The 20,906-nt window shown below is 44.4% G+C and overlaps 1 protein-coding gene across 3 annotated transcripts in view; it reads right to left on the bottom strand.

Annotated features, from left to right (window-relative positions):
- Positions 1-20,906, bottom strand: part of LOC149349555 (WD repeat-containing protein 91) — a 52,567-nt gene that overhangs the window by 3,246 nt on the left and 28,415 nt on the right. For 2 of the 3 annotated variants that reach the window (XM_089578531.1, XM_089578529.1), the window contains one exon: positions 12,349-12,516. In XM_089578531.1, coding sequence (XP_089434657.1) covers positions 12,349-12,516 — 168 coding nt within the window. Of the gene's footprint in view, positions 1-12,347; positions 12,517-20,906 lie in introns of those variants that run through there. The other variant, XR_016290119.1, reaches the window with a different exon arrangement.

Genomic DNA, 20,906 nt, shown 5'->3' with positions numbered 1-20,906 from the left:
ACCCTTTCATGAGCCATATGAACTGTAGACTGTGCTTTTGTGGAATGTACGTATCTCTGAAATCATAAACGTATGTATATCTCCAGCCGTAGCAAGATGCAGCTGAAATATTGTTCAGCTAGCTTATGCACATACCAACAAGCTATGCCTGGCCTTTTGATGCAGAAGTTATTGCACATCATATTAATGAGTAGGGATTACTCTGTTTGTAGCATATTGTCATGGTTAAAGGGGCACTGAAACACCTTCTGAGGAGAGTACATAAACTCGCTCAATCACCAGATCTTGTCATGAACACCTGAGCCAAATAATACACTTCTACACACTACAGAGAAGCCACAATTGCGCGTGAAAGTTGAAGAGTTTTTTCCAGCGACCTTCTCACGTTCACACCCTCCTCCACTGCACGCTCCTGCATAATTCTGTTCAAAGATGGCTATTGGTTAGATTCTTTCAGACATTACATAGCTACCGTGGCCGCAGCCAGTTATCAGTGTCACTATGATGGGTCAGGAAGGTTTTCGCTCTTTGCACAGTAATAACACTCTGGCCCCTCAGACCTCCTTGCATTTGAGTTTCACTTCAATTTAGAAGCCTTCCTCTGAAATTACACTATAATTATCATAATTATCAACCAGTGGGCAGTGACTTAAATAGATACGTCTTCTAAATGACACCAGGCCAGAGAGTGCATTTACTATTGTTTATCAATAGCAAGTCTGCTTGCTGTTTTTGTAGCTTTGTAACCGATCCCTAGTACATGGAAATGTACAGGGATCCTTCCTCTGTATCAGATGATGCCTTAGAAAGTCTTCATTTTGTATGAAAAAGTGAACATTTCCATCAGCACGCCCTCTTTTTAGACAACACCCGCGTTTTTCAAAATACAAAAACAAGCCTTTAATTGAAAAATTAGTTTTTGGCTGTGATGCCAACCACCTACAACCAAGCACCAACCATCCAACAAGAGGATGAGATGAAACACTTAATGCAAGGCCTGTCCTTCCTATGCCAGCTGTACATAACTGCTATAACCTAATAGGAAATAACTGAAGTTGGCTACTTCACTCAAGGTACACTCTTAGCTGCAAAGAAGGATGAAGAAACAAGGGAAGAGGAGAGGACAGAAAAAATGCGAGAAAATAGGAAAGTAAAAGATTAGTGGGCTGAATAAGAAAACGCAACTGCCAGCTTTCCTTGGTTGGGTCAGCCCAGGAGTGCTGTGTATGAAAAGCCAGGGACAAAACGGTGCATTGCCTCTACTGAGGGCAACACACTAAAAGGCCCAAAAACATGACTTCAGCCCAACCATGATGGTTCCTCTTTCCCTGTACATTACTACAGTTGTGCTCCACTATTACGACCCCCGTTAATATGGACGACTCAAATTATGGTCAGTTTTCCTAAAGATCAATCTTCTTCAATGTATTTATGCCTCGTTAATATAGAAGCTCGCTGCCTGGACAATAGACAAGGTGAATATGCACAGAACCTATTGGGGCCCACATTTCCCCTTGATATGGGTAACAATGAGAACAAAATCTCGACTACCCGAACTAGCCCTTTCCCTTCCAAATTCTGAGCGCAGGACATGAGTGGAACACGGTGGGAAAAAGCAAATGCTTGAGTGATGGCTTTTTTTCTTGTTGTTTCAGGCTTTACAGTTTCAAGGTGCCCACTCATGTGCATGTGCATATGCAACTATTCATGTATTGCATGAATAGTTGTGAAGAAGAATCTCTCCACAGCTTGTGCTAAGCTGAAAGCTGCATTCAGCAGCTGTCTGCCGACTTGTTACATATATGTGCCACTGGGTAGTGGGATGTGAGCATTTGTAGTACGAGATGCGTCATCACACCACTGGACATCATTACGCATCTCATTGAATACTAGGTGACCAAAACTGCACCACATTGTTTTAAAGGTAATGGTGACTAGTGCACTGCACGGGCTCGGGCCGGCCCGAAAGCCCGGGCCCGGCCCGGCCCGCGGGTCGGGCCGGGCCGGGTAATGATCTGTTTTGCCGGGCCTGGGCCAGGCCCGGGCCTGAAGTTGCGGGCCTGGGCTGGGCTCGGGCTTAAAGCTGCGGACCCGAGCCGGGCTTGGTCCGTACAGAAACGGCTGGTGTCCGACCATTCATTCACTATTGCAGAGTGAAGTACACAACTGCGGCATTGGAGCAGCGACACGGATGAGCTATGGGTTATAGTACTCGCTGAGAAAAAAACTAAGCTTTATTCATTGACTTGTTTATTTCCTTATTTCCACGCTGCGGTGGCTTAGTGGTCAAGGCGCATAATTACTAAGCCGGGGAACCAGCGTTTGCTCCTAGCCTCGGCGGCCGCATTTCTATTCAGGCGGCAAGCATGACAGCCATGTACTGTGTAGTATCTTTGCTCGTTGAAGAAACCCAGGTGGTCGAAATGATCCGGAGCCCTCTGCATCGGTGTCTCTCACAGCCTGACTCCCTTTGGGCCCTTAAGCCCCCCCAAAAATAGCTGTTATTTTGCTGCTATATTTTTCTCATGTGAGAAAATTCATAATCTAAAGCGCGTTTGGTTTTCTTTTTGATCAGCCGACCGGAACGTCTCGTAAATGAAATAGCCATAAAAGCTCGCGAGAGTTTGTAAATCTCATCTCATAACCACATCTATTCCTCCTTGCTTCTTTAGCATGGTTGCCATGACAAGTGTTTTGCCCTGTAAGTTATCACGTGGTTTGCGCGCTATCTTCTGCGCCACCAGTAAGAGTGAAATTCAACCGGTCTTAATTTGCCATTGATCGATCGTTATCCCAAAACATACCCATGCACTATTAGAAATACATTCGGGAAGAAGATTAGTTTAGAAATACATTCGGGAAGAACATTTGTTTAGAAATACATTCAGGAAAAACATTAGTTTAGGAGGCTTATAGTCTTCAAAACACACATCGTGAAATACTCAATCCTTTTCACTTTTCGTTTCTGCTGAAAGGCGACCAGTTCAACCTGTGAGATCGCTTTCACTAAAAAAATGCCATTCCACTGCTTGCTAGGCAGCTTTAATGTTTATACTTCGCGGGCGGCAAAATATAACTGATTAAAATAATGAGGGACTGCAAAGTAGCCTACTACGCGCGTATGCAGCCCTCATTATTTGGCTCTCGGAACTTCCGAGTTTATCATTGCGCACCTACACGAGATCACTGTCCAAAAGACGGACCTGGCGAGCACTGCTCTTAATCACTTCCTTAAGGGTTAAAAAGAACCAACTTTCTTCAAGCCAAACTGTTGGTTCAGAACCTTTGCCGGCCAGTTTATTATCGGTTTAGTAGCAGTCTGCTTGCTCAAAATGAGCAGTATACCTCAAGCGTTACTGTGAAACGAGCCGGGCCGGGCCCGGGCTGGGCTTCACTCCGGGATTCACGGGCCGGGCCGGGCTCGCTAGAGCGATAATTTAGCGGGCCTGGGCCGGGCCCGGGCTTGAAGCCGCGGGCCTGGGCCGGGCCCGGGCTTGAAGCCGCGGGCCTGGGCCGGGCTCGGGCTTCAGGTCTCAGGCCCGGGCCGGGCTTGGGCCTCAGATTGAGGCCCGTGCAGTGCTCTAATGGTGACTAGGAAAATGCACTTGAAGCTCCAAAGTTTTTGACTAATTGCCACTGCTAATTGCAGTTGCCACCTCTATGCACATAAGCAGGCCTAGCTGAACCATAAACTCTTTTCTTGATTCAGGAGAAAAACGGCGCAAAAAAAAACGTGGACAAAAGAGAGACAAACACAACAGGACCAGCGCGTGTTTGTCTCTCTTTTGTCCACGTTTTCTTTGCGCCGTTTTCCTCCCGAATCATGAACCAACTAGCCCAAACTAGAGTTCTTCTTGAGCTCTTTTCTTGGGCATTTCTTTTTATTCATGATTAACTGTTACGGACAACTCACTTTATGGACAGTTTTGTGTGGGAACCAAAAAAAGTCCACATTAGCAAGGCATGACTGTATATGTTTAGGGCCTTTCGCTTTAGGGTTTTATTTTCTCCAAAATTCAGGGGGTAAAATTGAGCAATATTTTTTTAGCTGAAATTTGGGTACAAATTGGGTTATTCAGCTAAAGGCTCCATAACTTGGGTTTTATCGGGCTATATTTTGTAGCAGAACACAATTCACTCTTAAGTGCTTTTCATATGGGACATAAAATTCTCAATTTTTTGCACGTTGTTTTGTAAAAAATATGGAAATAGCAGATTGCACTGAAAACCTTGTATAAGATCAGATATTTCTTTTTTCCTTATTTATTATAACTATTTCCCCCATCTGACTTTGTGCACTGCAACAATATTCATTCAACGTCAATGCGGTCATTTAAAATGCAGAAGAGCCTTGCAGCAGGTTGTGTATTTAAGGTGGCGGTCCCACTCTGACGGTGAGCGGGAACCATTTTTGGCGATATTTGTACGTCGACTGTACCTCGCTCGTTCGCTTCATAAATATGGTTCAGATATCTCCGAAAAGCTAGTTTTCTCTGCTTTTAAAACATGCATTTGGTTTAACGGTAGCTGCAGATTTGTTTCAACTGTAAAATAAAACGCAAAGATGAAAACTGGCAGTTGAGCTCAACTTGTCTCAGGAAATGCAAAATTGTGAAAAACCTCTTGCACCTAGAGAAATATCTTTCGAGATACTTTGAGATGTGATGCTAGTGCGCATATTTAAGCATGTAGAAGTGCGTGTATAGATTAATTTATTAGCCACGCTTGTTTGAAAATCATAGAAAACAGAACAATGTAATCTACAATAACTTTTGGGATATGCATTGCATTGCGGCGACTTTTTGTACAGTTTGAGATCGTCTAATCACTCATCCATTCTGAAAATTTCATGCATTTGCCTTGTTTAGTTTAAAAGTTATTCCTGATCAAAGTTAGCGTTTTTTCGAAATAGTTAAAAACGGAATGCAATACTGTTCAGGTAACCAGCACGTGGCAGTTGTGAGATTTTGCGTGAAGAAACTTAATACATCGCTCTACGCGGCTAAGCATCGCCTTTACTCTACGGCTTTTTGGGAATGCGCAATGTCTAGTTGATTTTAGCTACCTTTTTTGTTCTCCTTATGAAGGGCACAAGCTCTTGAAACGTTCCGCGGCTTCTTTTTTTCTGGCAAATATACTCTTAAAATGTCGGTCTCTCATTCTTTTAATCAACTTGTAACAATTGCCAACAACAAAGTCCACAGAATACAAACAATAATAGCAATAACGCAGAGACATGCGATAAATGTAGATAAATGTAGTAAGTAGCGCCATCTACACACATGCGCGTGTACTAAATAATCAAAGTTCAAAAAAATAACGAGTGTGGCGCTGCCAAACATTTACAGTCAGGAGGTGTTCACGAGAGGGAACGATATCTCTACCATGTTTGCACGTTTCCCTCGATTTTGCCCTATGTCGTGTGTGTCGAACTTCCAAGCAGATTTTCGCCATATTGCTTTGCTGGATTGTTTTGTAGCGTAAAGCTAGTAAAGCCACACTACGCGGGTCAGAGCCGAGTTTTGCGCGAGTGTGCTGCCGCCTGTTATGCGCATGCACGAGAACCGTGTGACGTCACGAGAGGCGCAGGTCCGCAAGTGCGTCCCTTCCTCGCCACAGCCGGTGCGAGCTCCTCGCTGCCGGCGCCGCCGGCGTGCGCTCCTCTCCAACGCGTGACATCGTGTTTACGACAGTTGCGCCGCGCGCTACTGCGCATGCGCGAGGAGGGTGCGCGGAGAAATGACGGTCGCGCTCAACCTGTACGCTCTGGTGAGCTAAGGAGAGTCGAGCAGCTGCCAAACGGCGCAGAAGACTGGAAAATGTAAATTCTTCCGATCCCGAGGTTGTCGCCTGGCAGTTCGCCGTCGAGCAGCCAAGGCGAAACGTGCGGCCGAAACACCGGAGCGCTTTACGCTACGTATATCCAGGCATAGCAGAGCTAAGCCACTGCCAATTTTTTTCACCTGACGCTACGAAACGCATTCTAGACGTCGTATTATTTTTCGAGGACAGCTTTGGCATTACTAAAGCGACAGGAAAGGGAAGAGACAGGCTTTCGCTTCGTGCTGCCGGTTGTTCGTTGTTCCGGCTAGCGCTGTGGAGGGGAAGTTAAAGAGCGCTCGATTCGCCTGCACTCACTGCACCAGTTCGGCAAAGTTCTGCGGCAGCGGCGGTGCGGCGAGTGTGTACCGCTAGTTCCGGCACTTTGAGCGCAGTTTGGCACTGTCTGCTTCCAAAACGGATGGTCGAGTGCAGGCCTGGTCGTCGCTAGCCTTTGCGATGCCAATGAATTGCAGCCAGCTGTTCACAGCCTACATCAGCGGCAGCCAACATCTCGTATCTCATGAAGAAATGTGCAAACAGCACATCACAATAACATGTTGCCATGAACCAGCCTCGATCCGTTTCTTCGGAGAACTCGAGCAGCGTTCTAGCTTGTCGACGAGTGATAGTTACTTGAGTCTCCGCCTTTTATCACAACCCGCAAACCATCATCTGCTTCCATGGCGGCTGCAGCTGCACTATTTCAGCACTAACCATGGTACAGGTGCAGTTTTCCTGAACTAGACTCGCACTTCTTTCAAACGAATGCCGTGGTTCAGAGGGCGCCATGACCACCGCTGAAATGAATCCATGTGGTATATAAGTCGGGTACAACTCAAGAACGAAGCAGCACATGCCCATCAAAGGAGACCGCTTAGCCAAGCGCGTCGACCGAACAGTTTTCTGTTCGGTCTCCATAGGTGCGCCGCGAAATCACCGGTGGAGACTGAAGCTGCCACGACCGTCTGTTGCCGAATATGGCCCCACCTGTAACATTCAGCGCTTTTGCGCAAAAGACGCTCTCGCGCGGACACATGAGAAAGGTGAGCACCCCAGCCCTCTCCCCCCCCCCCCCCCGCCCCCTTTAGTGGCCAGCGCAGCTGAGACAATAAACGGGGGCACCACACCTTCGCCTTTCTCCCTGTCTTTTCCCCTGCTCCAGCTCAGGTGCTCCTAGAGACGATGGCAGATGCCGGGGCAGCAAAATATTTTCCTTTCTTTTTGGGTTATTATTCTTTTAGGCTTATCCCGAACAAATGACATCCACCCTCGGCGACACGGGGACAAAGCACCGACTCCTTCGCTCTCTTTCGCAGGCTTGGCTGCATGCACAGCCACACAAATCGACGTGATTGGCTGGAGAGCTCCCTCTGAGTTGCGTGTGCCGCTTCGTTCTTTTGTTGTAACCGACTATAGTGCTGAGAAGTCCCCTTTTCGGGAACTGGCACAAAGGACCGTCCCCTCCCCTTGCTGCGCGTCCCTCCTGCAGGCGGGGTAGACTAGCGCCGCAGGAAATGGAATTCTCGGAAAATGATTACAAGCACGTTATAAGCGGTGTTTACATGACGGGTTGAGTTGAGGATTTGAGCCGAAAACCGGTTACTGGGTTCATGTAAACGAGTCGGGTCCGGGAGTCGAGGGGGCGAGTCCAGTCAACTCTGCTGCAGGGGGTGGGTTGACTCACTCGACCCCAACAGCAGATAGCACGTAAACCGGTCGGAGTCTGGTTAGTGGAAGGGGAGGGGATAAATGCGAACCTGTTATTCTCTTACGCCGTTGCGCCTCCGAGGCAGCCGTGCATGCCGCAATCTTCCAGGCTGCCACTGCCCTTTCCCGCTGCGCCGCTCGACGCTTGGTGCCGCTGCTGTTGAACCGGTCGCGACTCGCTAAAATCGAGTTCATGTAAACATGCAGTCATGTTGGGCTGACCTTGCTCAACTCGATCTCCTGGCTCGACCCGCCGAAGTCGGGTTCATGTAAACGAGGCTATAGTTGCCTGACAATAGACGGTGTGAAAATAGCAGCTGTTCCTTCAGTTTCCAGGTATGCGCGCGTGGACACGCACGCATACACACACACATACGCGGGCGCACTTTTTCAATCTTTGATCCAACCAAATCGAGTCAAATCGCCGCAAGGCAAGAAAGATATACATATCAGCACGCGATGGAAAATTCTGGAGGGAATAAGCAACCTAATGATGCAAACTGTATGCAAGAAAGACGTACGTCTAAAATGAATAAGGGCACGCAGTTGAGGGTCCAAACGAGAGAGGGGAGGGGGTCGCCCTAAGTGCCTACAGAACTATCGCTTTGTAGCCGACCCCCCCTTTTTTTTTGGCAGCCTTCCTGCACCCCCCCCCCCCCCCCCCCCCCTTCCCCCCTTCTTCGTACCATGTCTATAAAAAAGTCTCGAGTCCGCCTTGTGAATGGTATGCATCTAGCTGTATACTGCATTTTTGTGAACCTTGGCAATATTCCGTCTTAGTTGATCGGAATTGGTTGCAAGGTGCCGCCGCATGTACGACGAATATTTGCTTCTGAGGTAAACATATTTCGACACCCTGCGGTGCTAACCCTCTCAATAGCAATTTCACGTCTCTTGCGCAATGTCGATTCATCTCAAAGGTAAACAGAAATTGACAATTGCCCACTTCTCTCTGCCTTTTTCTTTACCAAGCATAGTTTATAAGGTTGGACAGGCATCCGCTGAGCGTTGACTAAATTGTATAGCTGTTTTTGTTATAGTTTTCTTATCATAGATGCAATACCATTTGATAAAAAAATATATTTTTTTCAGCGCTAGAGTTTGCAGGTTACACTCTAGACCAGGAGTGTTCCGACTACTACTAATATTACTATGCATCAACAGTGACGAAGTGATTGCACGCGCAAAAGACGAGGGCAGAAGAAAGGACACAAGAAAGGCACCGATTTCAACTATAAGGTTCATTAAAAAAAAAAAGAGAAACGCTAGAAATATATACATGGGACATAAACATAAATAATTTGCTTTATATCACACCTTCCTTACTTTTGGCATCCGCTTTCTCTTTTCGCTTACTTAGTAATTTGCGCTGTGCAATTATGTCGACAATTATCACTAACCCTCCCAAGTTTCCACTGTGTCGACGTTGTGCCTTTTGCGATGCAAGCTGGGAAGCATTATTTTCTTTCCTTTTCTTTGCTCCCACTAATATATGTCACGACATTGAAAACAGTAGAGTCTGTAGTCGGGTAAAACTCAAGAACGAAACGGCACATTCCTTCAAAGGAGGCCCTCCAGATAGTAACATCGACGGTACAGCTTTCTGTGGCTACTCAGCCAAGGCTAACTAAGACAGGGAAGGAAACGGTCCTCTGTTCCCGTTTGGACAAAGACGGTACCCTCTTTGCCCCGGCTCTCCAACTTTTTCCCTTCACCCTTCCGGAACCATAGACCGAATAAAGGAAGCCCCACTCTCTTTGGCTTTGGCAAGGGACAGGCAGAGAAAGAAGCATGCGGAACCGCCCCAGCCAACACCTCCCCCCACGCACGACGGGGACTAGCAGCCGTGTTTGCCATGGTTCGTTTGTAATCCTCTGAAGGCAGGCGCAGCAGCAAAAGAAAAGCCTTCACGCAGCACGGGTCAAGAAAGGACCGGACACATATCTCAACATCTCAACCAAAACCAGTCTCGGGTCGCTGGGGGCAAGACGGGTAGACACTTTCTCAGTGATGGATTAGTGTCGTAGCCTGGTGGCAGAATATGAACTACTTTCAAGATGGCGGCAGTGGAACCGCCACCTTAAGGTCTTGTACTGCCACAGCGCCACTTAGTATAGCAACAAATGTTTCCTCCTGTGCATGTAATTTTCTGTACTTGCATTTAAATTCTATGACTAAATATTTAAGGACCATATCACTGATCACTCTGGTGGTTTTTTAGTGCAAAGGCCAACTGATAAGCTTCAGTTTGATATACTGCAACAAATATGCTAAGCAGTTTTTAAAATAAAAAATAGCATTCAGCACCAATAAAAATCAGACAAAAAGATTTAGTAACACCATGGTCAAACTTAATTACTACTACCTTCAAGAAAAAGGCATGCTTTTTCCTGCAAAATATCAAAGGACCTTATTATTACTGGAGGCAGTAAGTTGCTGATGGATGGGAATATTACAAATGCAGAACTAGGTGCAAATAACATCAACTGCAGAGCTTTCAGTGAGCATACAGTCACACCCATAAGGCTGGTGTTGCATGCACGTTGAGCAAAAAGCAGTATGAAAAAAAAAAAAAAAACGAACTGTATACCGGGAGGAAACAGTGGAAATGTAACATCTTTGGCATAAGTTCCCAGGCAATTGCACCCATGACCAGGCCAAAGTGCAGGCATCTCTAGGCCAAACAGCTGTGTTGAGGTGTTTCCACAAGCTTATATGAATACAGACCACAAATTTTTGCTTGCATGTTTTCTTTTTTCTAACTAGTATACATGAACCATCCGGTGGTATTCCCCTAAGGCCACTAAATAATGGATAATTGAATTTCTTCTTGATGCTGCTTTCGTTTCAGTTTCAACAACCGAATGATGTCTGTGACATGTAAGGTGTGTTCAGGTGTAGACCATCGCCACTGGCTGGGCTGCCAGTGTTATGGACCTTAGGAACATAGGTAAACACTTGAGTGGAGTGCGGTCACGCACGGACCCAGGGGTGTGCTGTGAATTCCTTTCCAATAATAAAGTTTTTCTTCCTCTTTCTCATGCGAGGCATAAAAAAGACTGCAATGTAATTGCCGATACTTAGTTTTAATTCACTAATATGCTTAAGCCAGCCTGCTTCAAGAGCATGAATGACAATAAGTGATGCATCATCAGTTAAAATGCATTATTTTATCATGCCTCGCATTAGCTAAACACACCTTGCATGTTACAGCCATCGTTCAGTTGTTGAATTCGAAACTGAAGCAGCATCAAGGAGAAATCAAATTCCACAATATTTAGCAGCCGTAGGGGAACACCATGGGTTGATCCATGTGCACTAGTGTCGAATGCATCATTACAGAGAAGAAACTATGCAACTAAAATGAGGTGTCTAAAGTCCTTTAAGAGCTTATGGGAATAATTCCTCATCACCTTTATTAAATGCGTAACCAGCAAGTGGCAAAGCTTAAAGGGACAGTCTATTGTCGGAGACCAGTATAAAAATATTGGCATGTTCTGGTAGATCTCACCACATGGTGGCATTAACAAGGGCAGAGCCCACAGTTTAGGCAGGAGCGTATATTTTAAATTCGCAAAGAAAGTCAATTCTGAGCGGATGGTAGAGCCACGCTGTGTTCTCTCATTGTGGCTAACATGGCAGACACCAGAGCGGCCTGGAGTTATGACTATGCCCCAGCGCACTGGGGTTCGCGGTCCCGGCAAAAGTTCTCGTCTTAACTGAATCATGCGCGAAGCAGGTCTTCTTGAACAAAATTTTTGAACACTGAATCCTATGGGGAACCATCCAAAATGTCCCACACTGTTAATCTTTTCTGAGAATTCGTCTTTACTGGGTTCGTCTTACAGACAGTCTACTATAGAAGGTGTACCTAGGTTTATTTTTGTTAGAGACAGCTGTGGCATTTCCATGCTTAAAGCAGCAGTGAGGCAAAAATTTATGATGTCTCTCCGTTTTAGTGACCAGATGTTGGCCAAATAATCCACAGAATAGGACTCTATTTCCTCGAGTGGGTATGGAATAAATAATTAGGTCATAATTTATTTAAACTGGCTTTGGCTTCGATTGCAAAGCATGTCAAGTATACCGTAACTTGTCACAGTGTACTTGTGAGAAGGCACCTTGGCAAACACAGATGGCGATTACATGGACTCGCAAGCTTTTGATAGTATGCCAGCTATGTGCCAACACCCAAGACAAGTTACTAGTTGTAGTTCAATCTCCAATGCCAGCACTTGCACAGAACGTCCTGAAAGCTAGTGGATGCCATGGTGTGTACTGAGTAAATAACCTTCATTACATCAACAACAGTGCCACAAAATGCTGCTTTTTAAAGACGGTCACATGCAATCTTTAAAGTGTGTGTTCTAAGCTAATACTTTGTGTTAATACTTTATGGAACATGTGTATATATACACAAAAATCAGACTACAGATACCTCAACTTAGAGATTTGTGTCAGTACTCCTTTAGGTGCATTGCCAGTTAAATTAAGAGCTTATGGATTGAGCAGGACTCAAGTGGTGATCCACCTATTAATCACTGGTTCTGATGAATGTCTCTGACAAGTGCAGGTAGCTTGGGTGCCATTTTGATTACCATATTGTGTGAAAAGCAAAAAAAAAAAGCAACACATATTGAACATTTCTTCTAAAGGTACTATTAGGATGTGTGCACAGCTTGTTAGCCTGAATGACCGCTGCATAAAGTAGTAAAACTATACTGAGATCATTGTGCATTGAACTTACCAGAAAACTTCTCACTGCAAGGCACCACAGATTAGCAAGTAATCAAAACAAAACTCTAAACTGTTACACACCTTGTATACAATCCCAGAGTTAGGTGCACAGGTCAAAATATGCTCACTGTCAGCACCCAGTGAAAAGAGTTTTCCAACTGGCCGGAATCCTGATGGCCCCATACAGCCAGCATGAAGAGGGAAATCAGCCACTTTTTGACCTGTCTTGTACACATTCCATTGCCTCAGCTGCAAAGAGAAAAACAAAAACATACTTGCATTGACTCTTTTTCAGATTTTATTCACAGTTCACTGAGTAAAGAAATAGCACTGATGCTCAGAAATATGTTAATCCAAGAGCTGCATACATCTGCCTCAACTATTTGTGAAGAAATGCAGTTTCATTCTGGACAAGTGCGCATACTTTTTAACCTCGCTGAATTATCAAATAGCTGCCCCCAGTCACACGAAAAAATAGCTCAGAAAAAATCCCTGGTTTCAGATGCATATAGCCAAGTACTATTGCACTCAGTATGACTTCCAATGTATGAACACTGGCAGAAATTCCTTTTAGGGAAAACTCATAGCACTTGAGAGTGGCATGCCTGAGAATGTGGAACCCCTGCAGAGTGATACTTATGATGTCCGACAGTGACGGTCATGAGAGCCCCTTTCGGATTTCTCTGGTAAATGCTGTTTAACCTCTCTTGAGAGATGATGAAAGGCATGGTAAATGTTGTGTAAAGTCTAACCCCCACATCCTGTGGCACTTCCCCTCTGACCCGCAGCCTGGCGGCATAGCAAAAAGACTTGCCACTATGCGTGCATGCAGCTAAACTGTCCTAGAGTCACTGGATATTTTTTTAACAGTACCACATTCTTCTCCATGCTGCCGGATTTGGAAAGGACATGGCTGCCTCCAGCTAATATTAGATAAACATCATGTTTCAAGCAATTTGAACCAAGGATTTAAAAAAGTGGGAAACCGCAGCTGGGTGAAACCAATTACGCATTGTTTGCCGTTATGCGGCGCTCCTCAGGGCATTTTTTATATGCTGTTTAATTCACTAATTAACTAAGATGAATTATGCAAAATTTTTAGTACTCAATTTAGGGCCAAATGCATTTTATCAAGTTGTGGAGGGGGTTAAGAAACAACCGATCTAAGTTTTTCTGCAAATGTACCTTCTGCGTGGTCCTTCTTTTCTTTCATTTAAAGTAAGCCTGCGAAATATGAAAAAATGTCATGTGACTGCACTCATGCGCAACCCTATTGCAGTGCTACCGACTGTGGTTTGAACAAATGAAATGCATGCGCCGACTGTGGCCAAGTGAGCAGCTGCCGCTCAGTTCAATGGGCTGCACAATGATACAGATAAAGAAAATAGAGGCTACTTTGAACTATGCAACTTCACAGCTTTCCTTTTTTTTTGTTTTGTCTGTTTGATTGCTCACAAAGGCTCCACTAAATTGGCTGTTGGTGGCCTTCCTATCACTTGATCGCAGATCACAGCATGTGCTTTCGATATTCCAGGAAAATGCGCTAACGCACTTTCAAGCTACATCGACAGCGCCGTTGGCCACTCGCTTCAAGATGGTGAGTGCGCACACTTCGTTCACTCAAAGCGCGTTTGGCAGTGCTACAATACATTAGTGCACAAGAACAGTCGCATGGTTTCTTTCAAACTTCTCAGGCTTTCTTTAAATGCTGAAAAAAAGATTGACGCATGAGATACGTCGCTAGAAGGAATTGGATCAGATGTTTCCTAATCCCCTCTACTACCTCATAAAACTTGGTTGGCTTTAATGTAAATATTAAAAATTTTGCCTAAATAATCTTAGCTAATGAACTAATTAAGCTGAATTTAAAAAAAAAAATTGAGGAGCGCCCTACAGCAAGAAATAATATGTCGTTTTTACCCAGCTGCAGTGCCCCACTTTTTTTATATCCTTGGAGCAAGTTCTGTGAAATACCCTGTATAGTACAATAAGTACTTCCACAGTAGTCTGTCTCTGCATTCGCAGTGCTGTTATTGCTGTGGTAAACTTATGGACTAGATAGATGGTAAAGTGAACTTCTGTTTTTTTATTTACCATTAGCATTCGTACGGAAGTGGGAACAGGACTTTCGCGGCTCTTGTAAACAAGAACTTGTGCACCAATGCGTTTTCTACATGACAGAATTGATGCGCTGAAAAGCATTTGCTAGTGGAGAGGGAAATGGGCTACAGTGGCTAGCATGTGATTACCGTTACTTCAGCACATGCCATGACTTTGATGCGTGTCTAATTTTTTCTTCCTCATTCACTTGCTGCTCTTGTTGCTCGCCCTCTCCTTTATGCATGTGGCAGCGGTAGTGGCCCAGATGTGCCAGTTGAAAGGCCTGCCTACTTTCCTCTTTATTTTCTTTTAACCACCTACTACAACTATTTCTACTATACTTTTACTACTTGAGATGAGAGTTCAGGTGTGGTGGAATGCATGCATGCAGTCATCATTTTTGTGGAATGCAAGGTATGAGTCTAATCCATTTTTCTTTCTTTTTCTTTCTACTCTCCCTCTTCTACCTGCATGCCGCAGTGACATTAGCCCAGTTGATGCCAGTCGACAAGCCTCACTCTTTCCTCACTTGGTTGTTTCTGACATGAACATTAGCAAACGCTGCAGTTTTGCACTCAGACGCCAGACACAAAACCCCAGGAATGCAGGCCATACAGCTACAGCTGCAAAAAAGTGGTATATGCCCATTATAAAGATGCTCTTCACTCCCTGGGCTTCCTCCCTCCCTTCCTTCTTCCCTTGAACTTAAGGAGATTAATGCAGCCTTCATACTTTGTACAATTTAAATCTTCATATTAAAGTTTGTTTACATATAGCAAACAGTAAGTGCCTCTTCAAAAATCCTCATGTACCCACTGTTTGGCACTCTTGATGTTGCTGCATTAGGTGCAAGTGCTGTGAGCTTTATGTAACTTCTACTGTTTACAGCCTCGCTCACAAATCATCTACCTTCCTTATCATGTGACAGCAGTGCTGCTTTTTATTTGCTTCTTTTGAAATGAAGCCAAGTGATTGGCAAAGACTGAAAAGACGGTAGCGGACCATCGTGTCAATTCAAACTGTCTTTACCACATGAAGCAGGCTTCTGTGTGTACATGTCCAATATTGCTCGTATGAATGTTCGCTGTGCATCCATGGCAAGGACGAAGTGAAGGAGAAAGCTCGGGAATTGATCTGCATCTTTGCATTGGGAACGCTCTCCTTTACAGTGTGAGCTGCGCTGCATGTTGGCACCACTAGCTCACTCGCAGCAGGCTGCAGCCGTCATGCGCATGCTGCAAGTCATGCTGGATGTGATAAAAAATCTCCACCATTCAATGCTGCAAAATAATTTGTTGCTGTCATGACCTTAATCGGCAGAAATGTTCACTGTACATATGCAAATATCTAATACATGATGTGGGGACGCCTTCGTCCCCTGCGTTCACTTTCCCGCACTGCACCCCACTGTTGTTAGCTGCCCCCGAAAAGCACTCCCTTTAGTTTGGTTACTCTAGCTAACAGGGGAGGGCGCTCGCGTCGCAGCGACAGCAGCGCCACGGATGGCGTGTTTGGCCGCTCGCGCGCGGGGGAAGGCTAGGGCTCTTCTGCTCGGCATCGGGAAGCGTGTTGGACGTTCACGCGTAAAGCTCCGCTCTGTGCCGCGGGCCTCTCGTGGTTGGAACTTACTCCCGCCACCTCGTCCCGTCGGGCCTCGGAGCTTCCCTTTGCCCTAGCGTGGGCGGACGTTCGCTCGTAGCCGTGCTGGTGAGTCGGACATCCTAGATTCCTCAGTGTATTTTGTTGCTAGCTGGCGTTATTGTTGCTATAGCAATAAATGCCTTGTTTGTGTCAGCCAGTGTGTCGTTCCTTTGTTCCCGTAGAGCACGGCCCGCCGTGGTCGGCGTGCGCTCAGTAGCGTACGCGACCACGGGGTGGGGTCCGCGCGGTTTTGAACTGGCTCAGCCGCGGTTAAACGGGGAGAACGGATTTATCCCCCCCATTTAAACCCCATAATGTGCAACTATACACTGAGATGCTTTTGTTACTGTACAACTCAGGACTGACATTTTGCAAAGAACATTCGCTGTTCATATTAAGCATCTTCTTAATCTCCATTTGGAATATCTTTATCAGTGATTGCAGACGCTTTCTCGAGAAAAAAAATTAAGAAAAGAATTACCACCATGATCTGAATAATTTTTGAATATGCTCTCCTTTTATCTGAAAGCAACAGTTGTGCACTTCAGAGAGAAGATTATTTTATTCAAAAGAATAAAATTTGTATCGGATCCTGTTTAGCTCCAATTCTTACTGGTATATTTTTAGCACGTTTTGACAAGCGCATTGCGAGTGTTTAGATAAGAGCTTTGAAAAGTGCTTTAGATATGTAGGTGATTTTCTGGCGATTCTAAAGCTAAACAGCCTCCACAAAAGTTTCTGCACTGTTTCTAGTATTTTAGAGGTTTGTAATAGGTGTTCAGATGAGCTTCGGTTCACTCGTGAACTTCCGATGAGTGGCACTATACCATTTTTAGAAATGTACAAGTGGACATGCTGGGCCTATAAGCTACGATCCAAAATAAGAGGTTCTAAACTATGCTTCAGCTCATTCGAAGCTAGTGAAGCATGGCACTGTGATGAGCGGCCTGCGTGCGGCATTGCAAAAGTCGTGCCCGCATAACATGGAAGCCAGTCTGCAAGAGCAAGCAGACCATTTCGCCAAAGCGAACTACTCCCAGGAAACAGTGACTGTGGTGGTTGAAGTATCACGAACATGAAGTTGAAGTAACATGAACTTTTCCAAACTTTACAGATTACAAAAAAAGGCAGATCGAAAAATTATGAACGTTCCATATGACTGCCACACAGACCCTATATTTACAGAACTGAATCCTATATATATCCCTAAAATTTACAGAACAATGTTAATCAAGTGTTACGACGCAGGCATTAAAAGAAACAACAATTCTCTCAGCAGTATCACAAACGTATCTCCTAAAGTATGTGCACGCAACACTCGCCAATTTCAACAATGGCAAATTTCACGCCTGTGCACTAACTATGGACAACAAATGCTGCAGTATCTCCTCCCGTTTTGCTGGAATTGATTAACTTTTAGTGCTCTGCCAAATGTATGAAACTGCATGACCATGTATTACTATCATGTACCACCCGCCGCGGCGGCTCAGTGGTTACGGCGCTTGGCTGCTGACCCGAAAGACGAAGGTTCAATCCTGGCCGCGGTGGCTGAATTTCGATGGAGGCGAAATTCTAGAGGCCTGTGTGCTGTGCGATGTCAGTGTACATTAAAGAACCCCAGGTGGTCGAAATTTCCGGAGCCCTTCACTACGGCGTCCCTCATAGCCTGAGTTGCTTTGAGACGTTAAACCCCAAGAAACCAAACCAATCATGTACCTGTGCTTGCTGTATGTTGCCATGTACATGGGTCCGCGGACCCCGTCAAGCCCATCTTGATGCTTTTTGTCTGCGGCCCTTCAACACCATTGATATTTAAAATAAACTGATTGATTGATTGATTAATTATAAGGGAGCTTAAGCGGAGACGTGATTCTTGAAATGAAAATTTTTATTATCAAAGATGTTATAATGAAACTGGGTGTGCATGTATGTTCCTTCTTCATGTTTTCAAGAATATGGTTAATTTCAGCATATCTCAATTAGCTCCCATGTTATAAAAGAATAACTTAAGCCTGATTAGGTAATTTCTTACGGGTAATTAAGACATTTTCCTTCAATGTTTCTTGGTTTCGACTGAAAAGAAGCTGTAGCCAAAAGCCTACCATGCAGAGCTATGCTATTTATATTGTTATTTAGATACATCATGATATAAAAATGTTCAATTATGTCCAAGCACAGTAATTATGAAATATAGTTAGGTGACATTATAGTTCACAGAATTTGTAATTTTCGACTCAGCCAAAAAAAAAAGTAGCATAGCTCCACAGTTTTGTTCTCCCTGAATTCAACGTCATAAGATTAATGAACTGAAATTGCACCATAAAAACATAATAAGAATTTTTATAAGGCTAGTCATGTTGGAAAAAAACACCAAGTTGAGAAAATCGCATTTGAAGTGCACGCGCCAGTTATTTGGGGGTCGTTGTAGAGGTCTGAAAAAAAAAGCGGAATGCGGATGTTCCACAAATATTCCACAGCAGTGAATATTACCAGGATGTAGGGGAAGGCCCAGTTTTCAAACAAAACCAAGATGGCGGCCATTGGGGACGCGGTCGTGGGAAGCGAGGGACGTGAAGTTCTGACTTCACTCCGAAATCACCATTTCCGCTCTTTGTAGGCGCAAAACATATAATTTTTTTAGTAACTGAAGTTGAATTAGGACTTGAAACTTTTTAGGCAGGTACTTTAGAGTGCACAGATCCCGAATATGCCATTTATGCAAAATTGAAATTTTCTCATTTTTTTGTTCATTTCAACACCCGCGTCTCTCCTTAATGATGACCTTTCTGGTCCTAAAGTGAAGGCATTTGAAGGAATGAAGAAGAGGCGGGTCGCAATCCCTTATGTCCACTGTATATCCCACCGCCTCAAAAAAGTGGCACAGCAGCTAGTGGTCTTGGTGTTTTGTTCACAGTGCCTGATAAGCTGGTACAGCTATGCTCAGTGGTCACAGAAACGAAGCACTGCAGCAAGAAACAAACTAAGTTCGTGGCCTGCAGAATGGGAGTTGTGTACATCATTCCACTTGCCTGTGGCAAAAATTACATAGCCCAAACGGAAAGGTGCGTAAACGACCGGATAAGAGAGCACTGAAGAGTTGTTTCATCACTGGCCAGAGGTAGAGAATTGGTAAAGAACTGTAAAAGATGCGAAGACTGTTTCCCGATATATGGCGCTACGCCTGTGACGCACGTGGGAGCACAGCAAAAGGAAAGGGAAATTAGTGAAGTCTTTGAAATTCACAAGGTGGACTACATGTATGTTAGCACCCCTTCTCGGGCGTTGGCAGTGAAAGAAATCGATTATCTGTGCAATCGCATGCCATGCAGGAGGGGGGAGATAGCAGTTAGACCTGTTATGAATGACGAGGCACCAACGTGTGGTCAATGAAAGCTATATATGTCATGTATGCGTCCAGTAAAAGGTACTAGTTGAAGTCTAGCGGGTGTCCCTTGTGTGTAGTCTTAGATGTAGTGCCTGTGTTTTAAAAACAGCAAAGAAAATGAATCCAGTAAAACCTGAGTAAAATAGCACTGCACACAAATTACACCACGTTTACAGTTCTTATGGCAACACTACATTATGACAAGCAGTGTTATATTGTGTTCTGGTGGTAATGGCCTTGTCGTGTGTCATGGCATTGGTCCTTTACTGCTATAGAGGAGCTCTCTTACACTACATTAGCTTGCAAATAGACGTGAAAGTGTGACTGTGCGACACAAACTGGCTTTATGCAAGCACAAAGTGCTTAGAGGTACACTAAAGTCAGTACTCATAACAGCTGCATGTTGTAGAAAAAGCTATGAAAAAGGATGACAGGTCACACGTAATTTTCTTTGTCTTCTTGAGAATGCTGGCCTAACCAGCAGCACATGTTAGCTATGCCATGACGAAATCAAGCCAAAGAGATTGAACTCTAGCCCAATAAACTCTATCACAAACTCACTCATCAGGAATTTTCAGCAGAGTTGAGAGCATAGGAAGCGCAAACTGCCTCCTTGGTGGCACAATGCTCATCAAAACATACATCTCAAGTGCATGCAATATGCAAGGAATTATGGCCTAGAAATCCTAAACTACAATTCATGAAAAAAAAAAAAAAGGATAGTCTATGAAATTTTCTTCACTGTCTTCAAATCATGAGTCTATTAAGAGAAGCTTGCTTTACGAAGCTGATCATTATACACTTAATAATATTGAACACATTGCTCCAGCAATAAAATCCAGGCAGCTAAGTGCAAAACGTCTTCTATCTCCAAGAGGCAACAGCACAGAATTTATAGACGATACTAGAGGTGTGCAAATATTCAAAAATAAATTTTGAATACAAGTTGAATGTTACACATTTAATGTATGCATTCGATTTGAAACCTCAGTTTCTTGTTGATTTAAAATATCTGAAGGGACCCGAATAGTTGAGACAAATCAAATATCATGGAGTGCATTCCAGAACATTAGTTCTCTTGTTTGTGAGCAAAGCTCGGTGAGCTTTGCTGACGACATCACAAAAAGGCGGCTCCTTGCACCATGGTAAGGTAAAGGCACAGTGCACCTTATGCGCACAATGTACAATAGTGTCAAATATATATGGCTTCACAATACTTTTGAACGAGTCTGTTGCTATCCCTTGTAACTGAACTCCACACCCGCATGTTTGCTTATTATACTGTGCATGTATGGTGGTCAGCGAAAGATGGAAGCACAGATAAGCAGGGCCTCTGAAGACTGCTGCACACAAATGCTGTCTTCACTAGCAACATGTGAACATCACACAATAATGAAAGTTATATGAGTTTCCCCTCCTCTTTTCTCACTGCTCAAGACTTAAGAAACTGCTCACATGGCCATTAGTAATTGTGCTTAACTGTTAACCCTGCTACTCTCCGCGACAAGATAAG

Source organism: Amblyomma mixtum, chromosome 3, assembly GCF_055824585.1.
Source record: "Amblyomma mixtum isolate Tamu chromosome 3, ASM5582458v1, whole genome shotgun sequence".
NCBI lineage: Eukaryota > Metazoa > Arthropoda > Arachnida > Ixodida > Ixodidae > Amblyomma > Amblyomma mixtum.
This window is presented reverse-complemented; position numbering and strand designations above follow the sequence as displayed.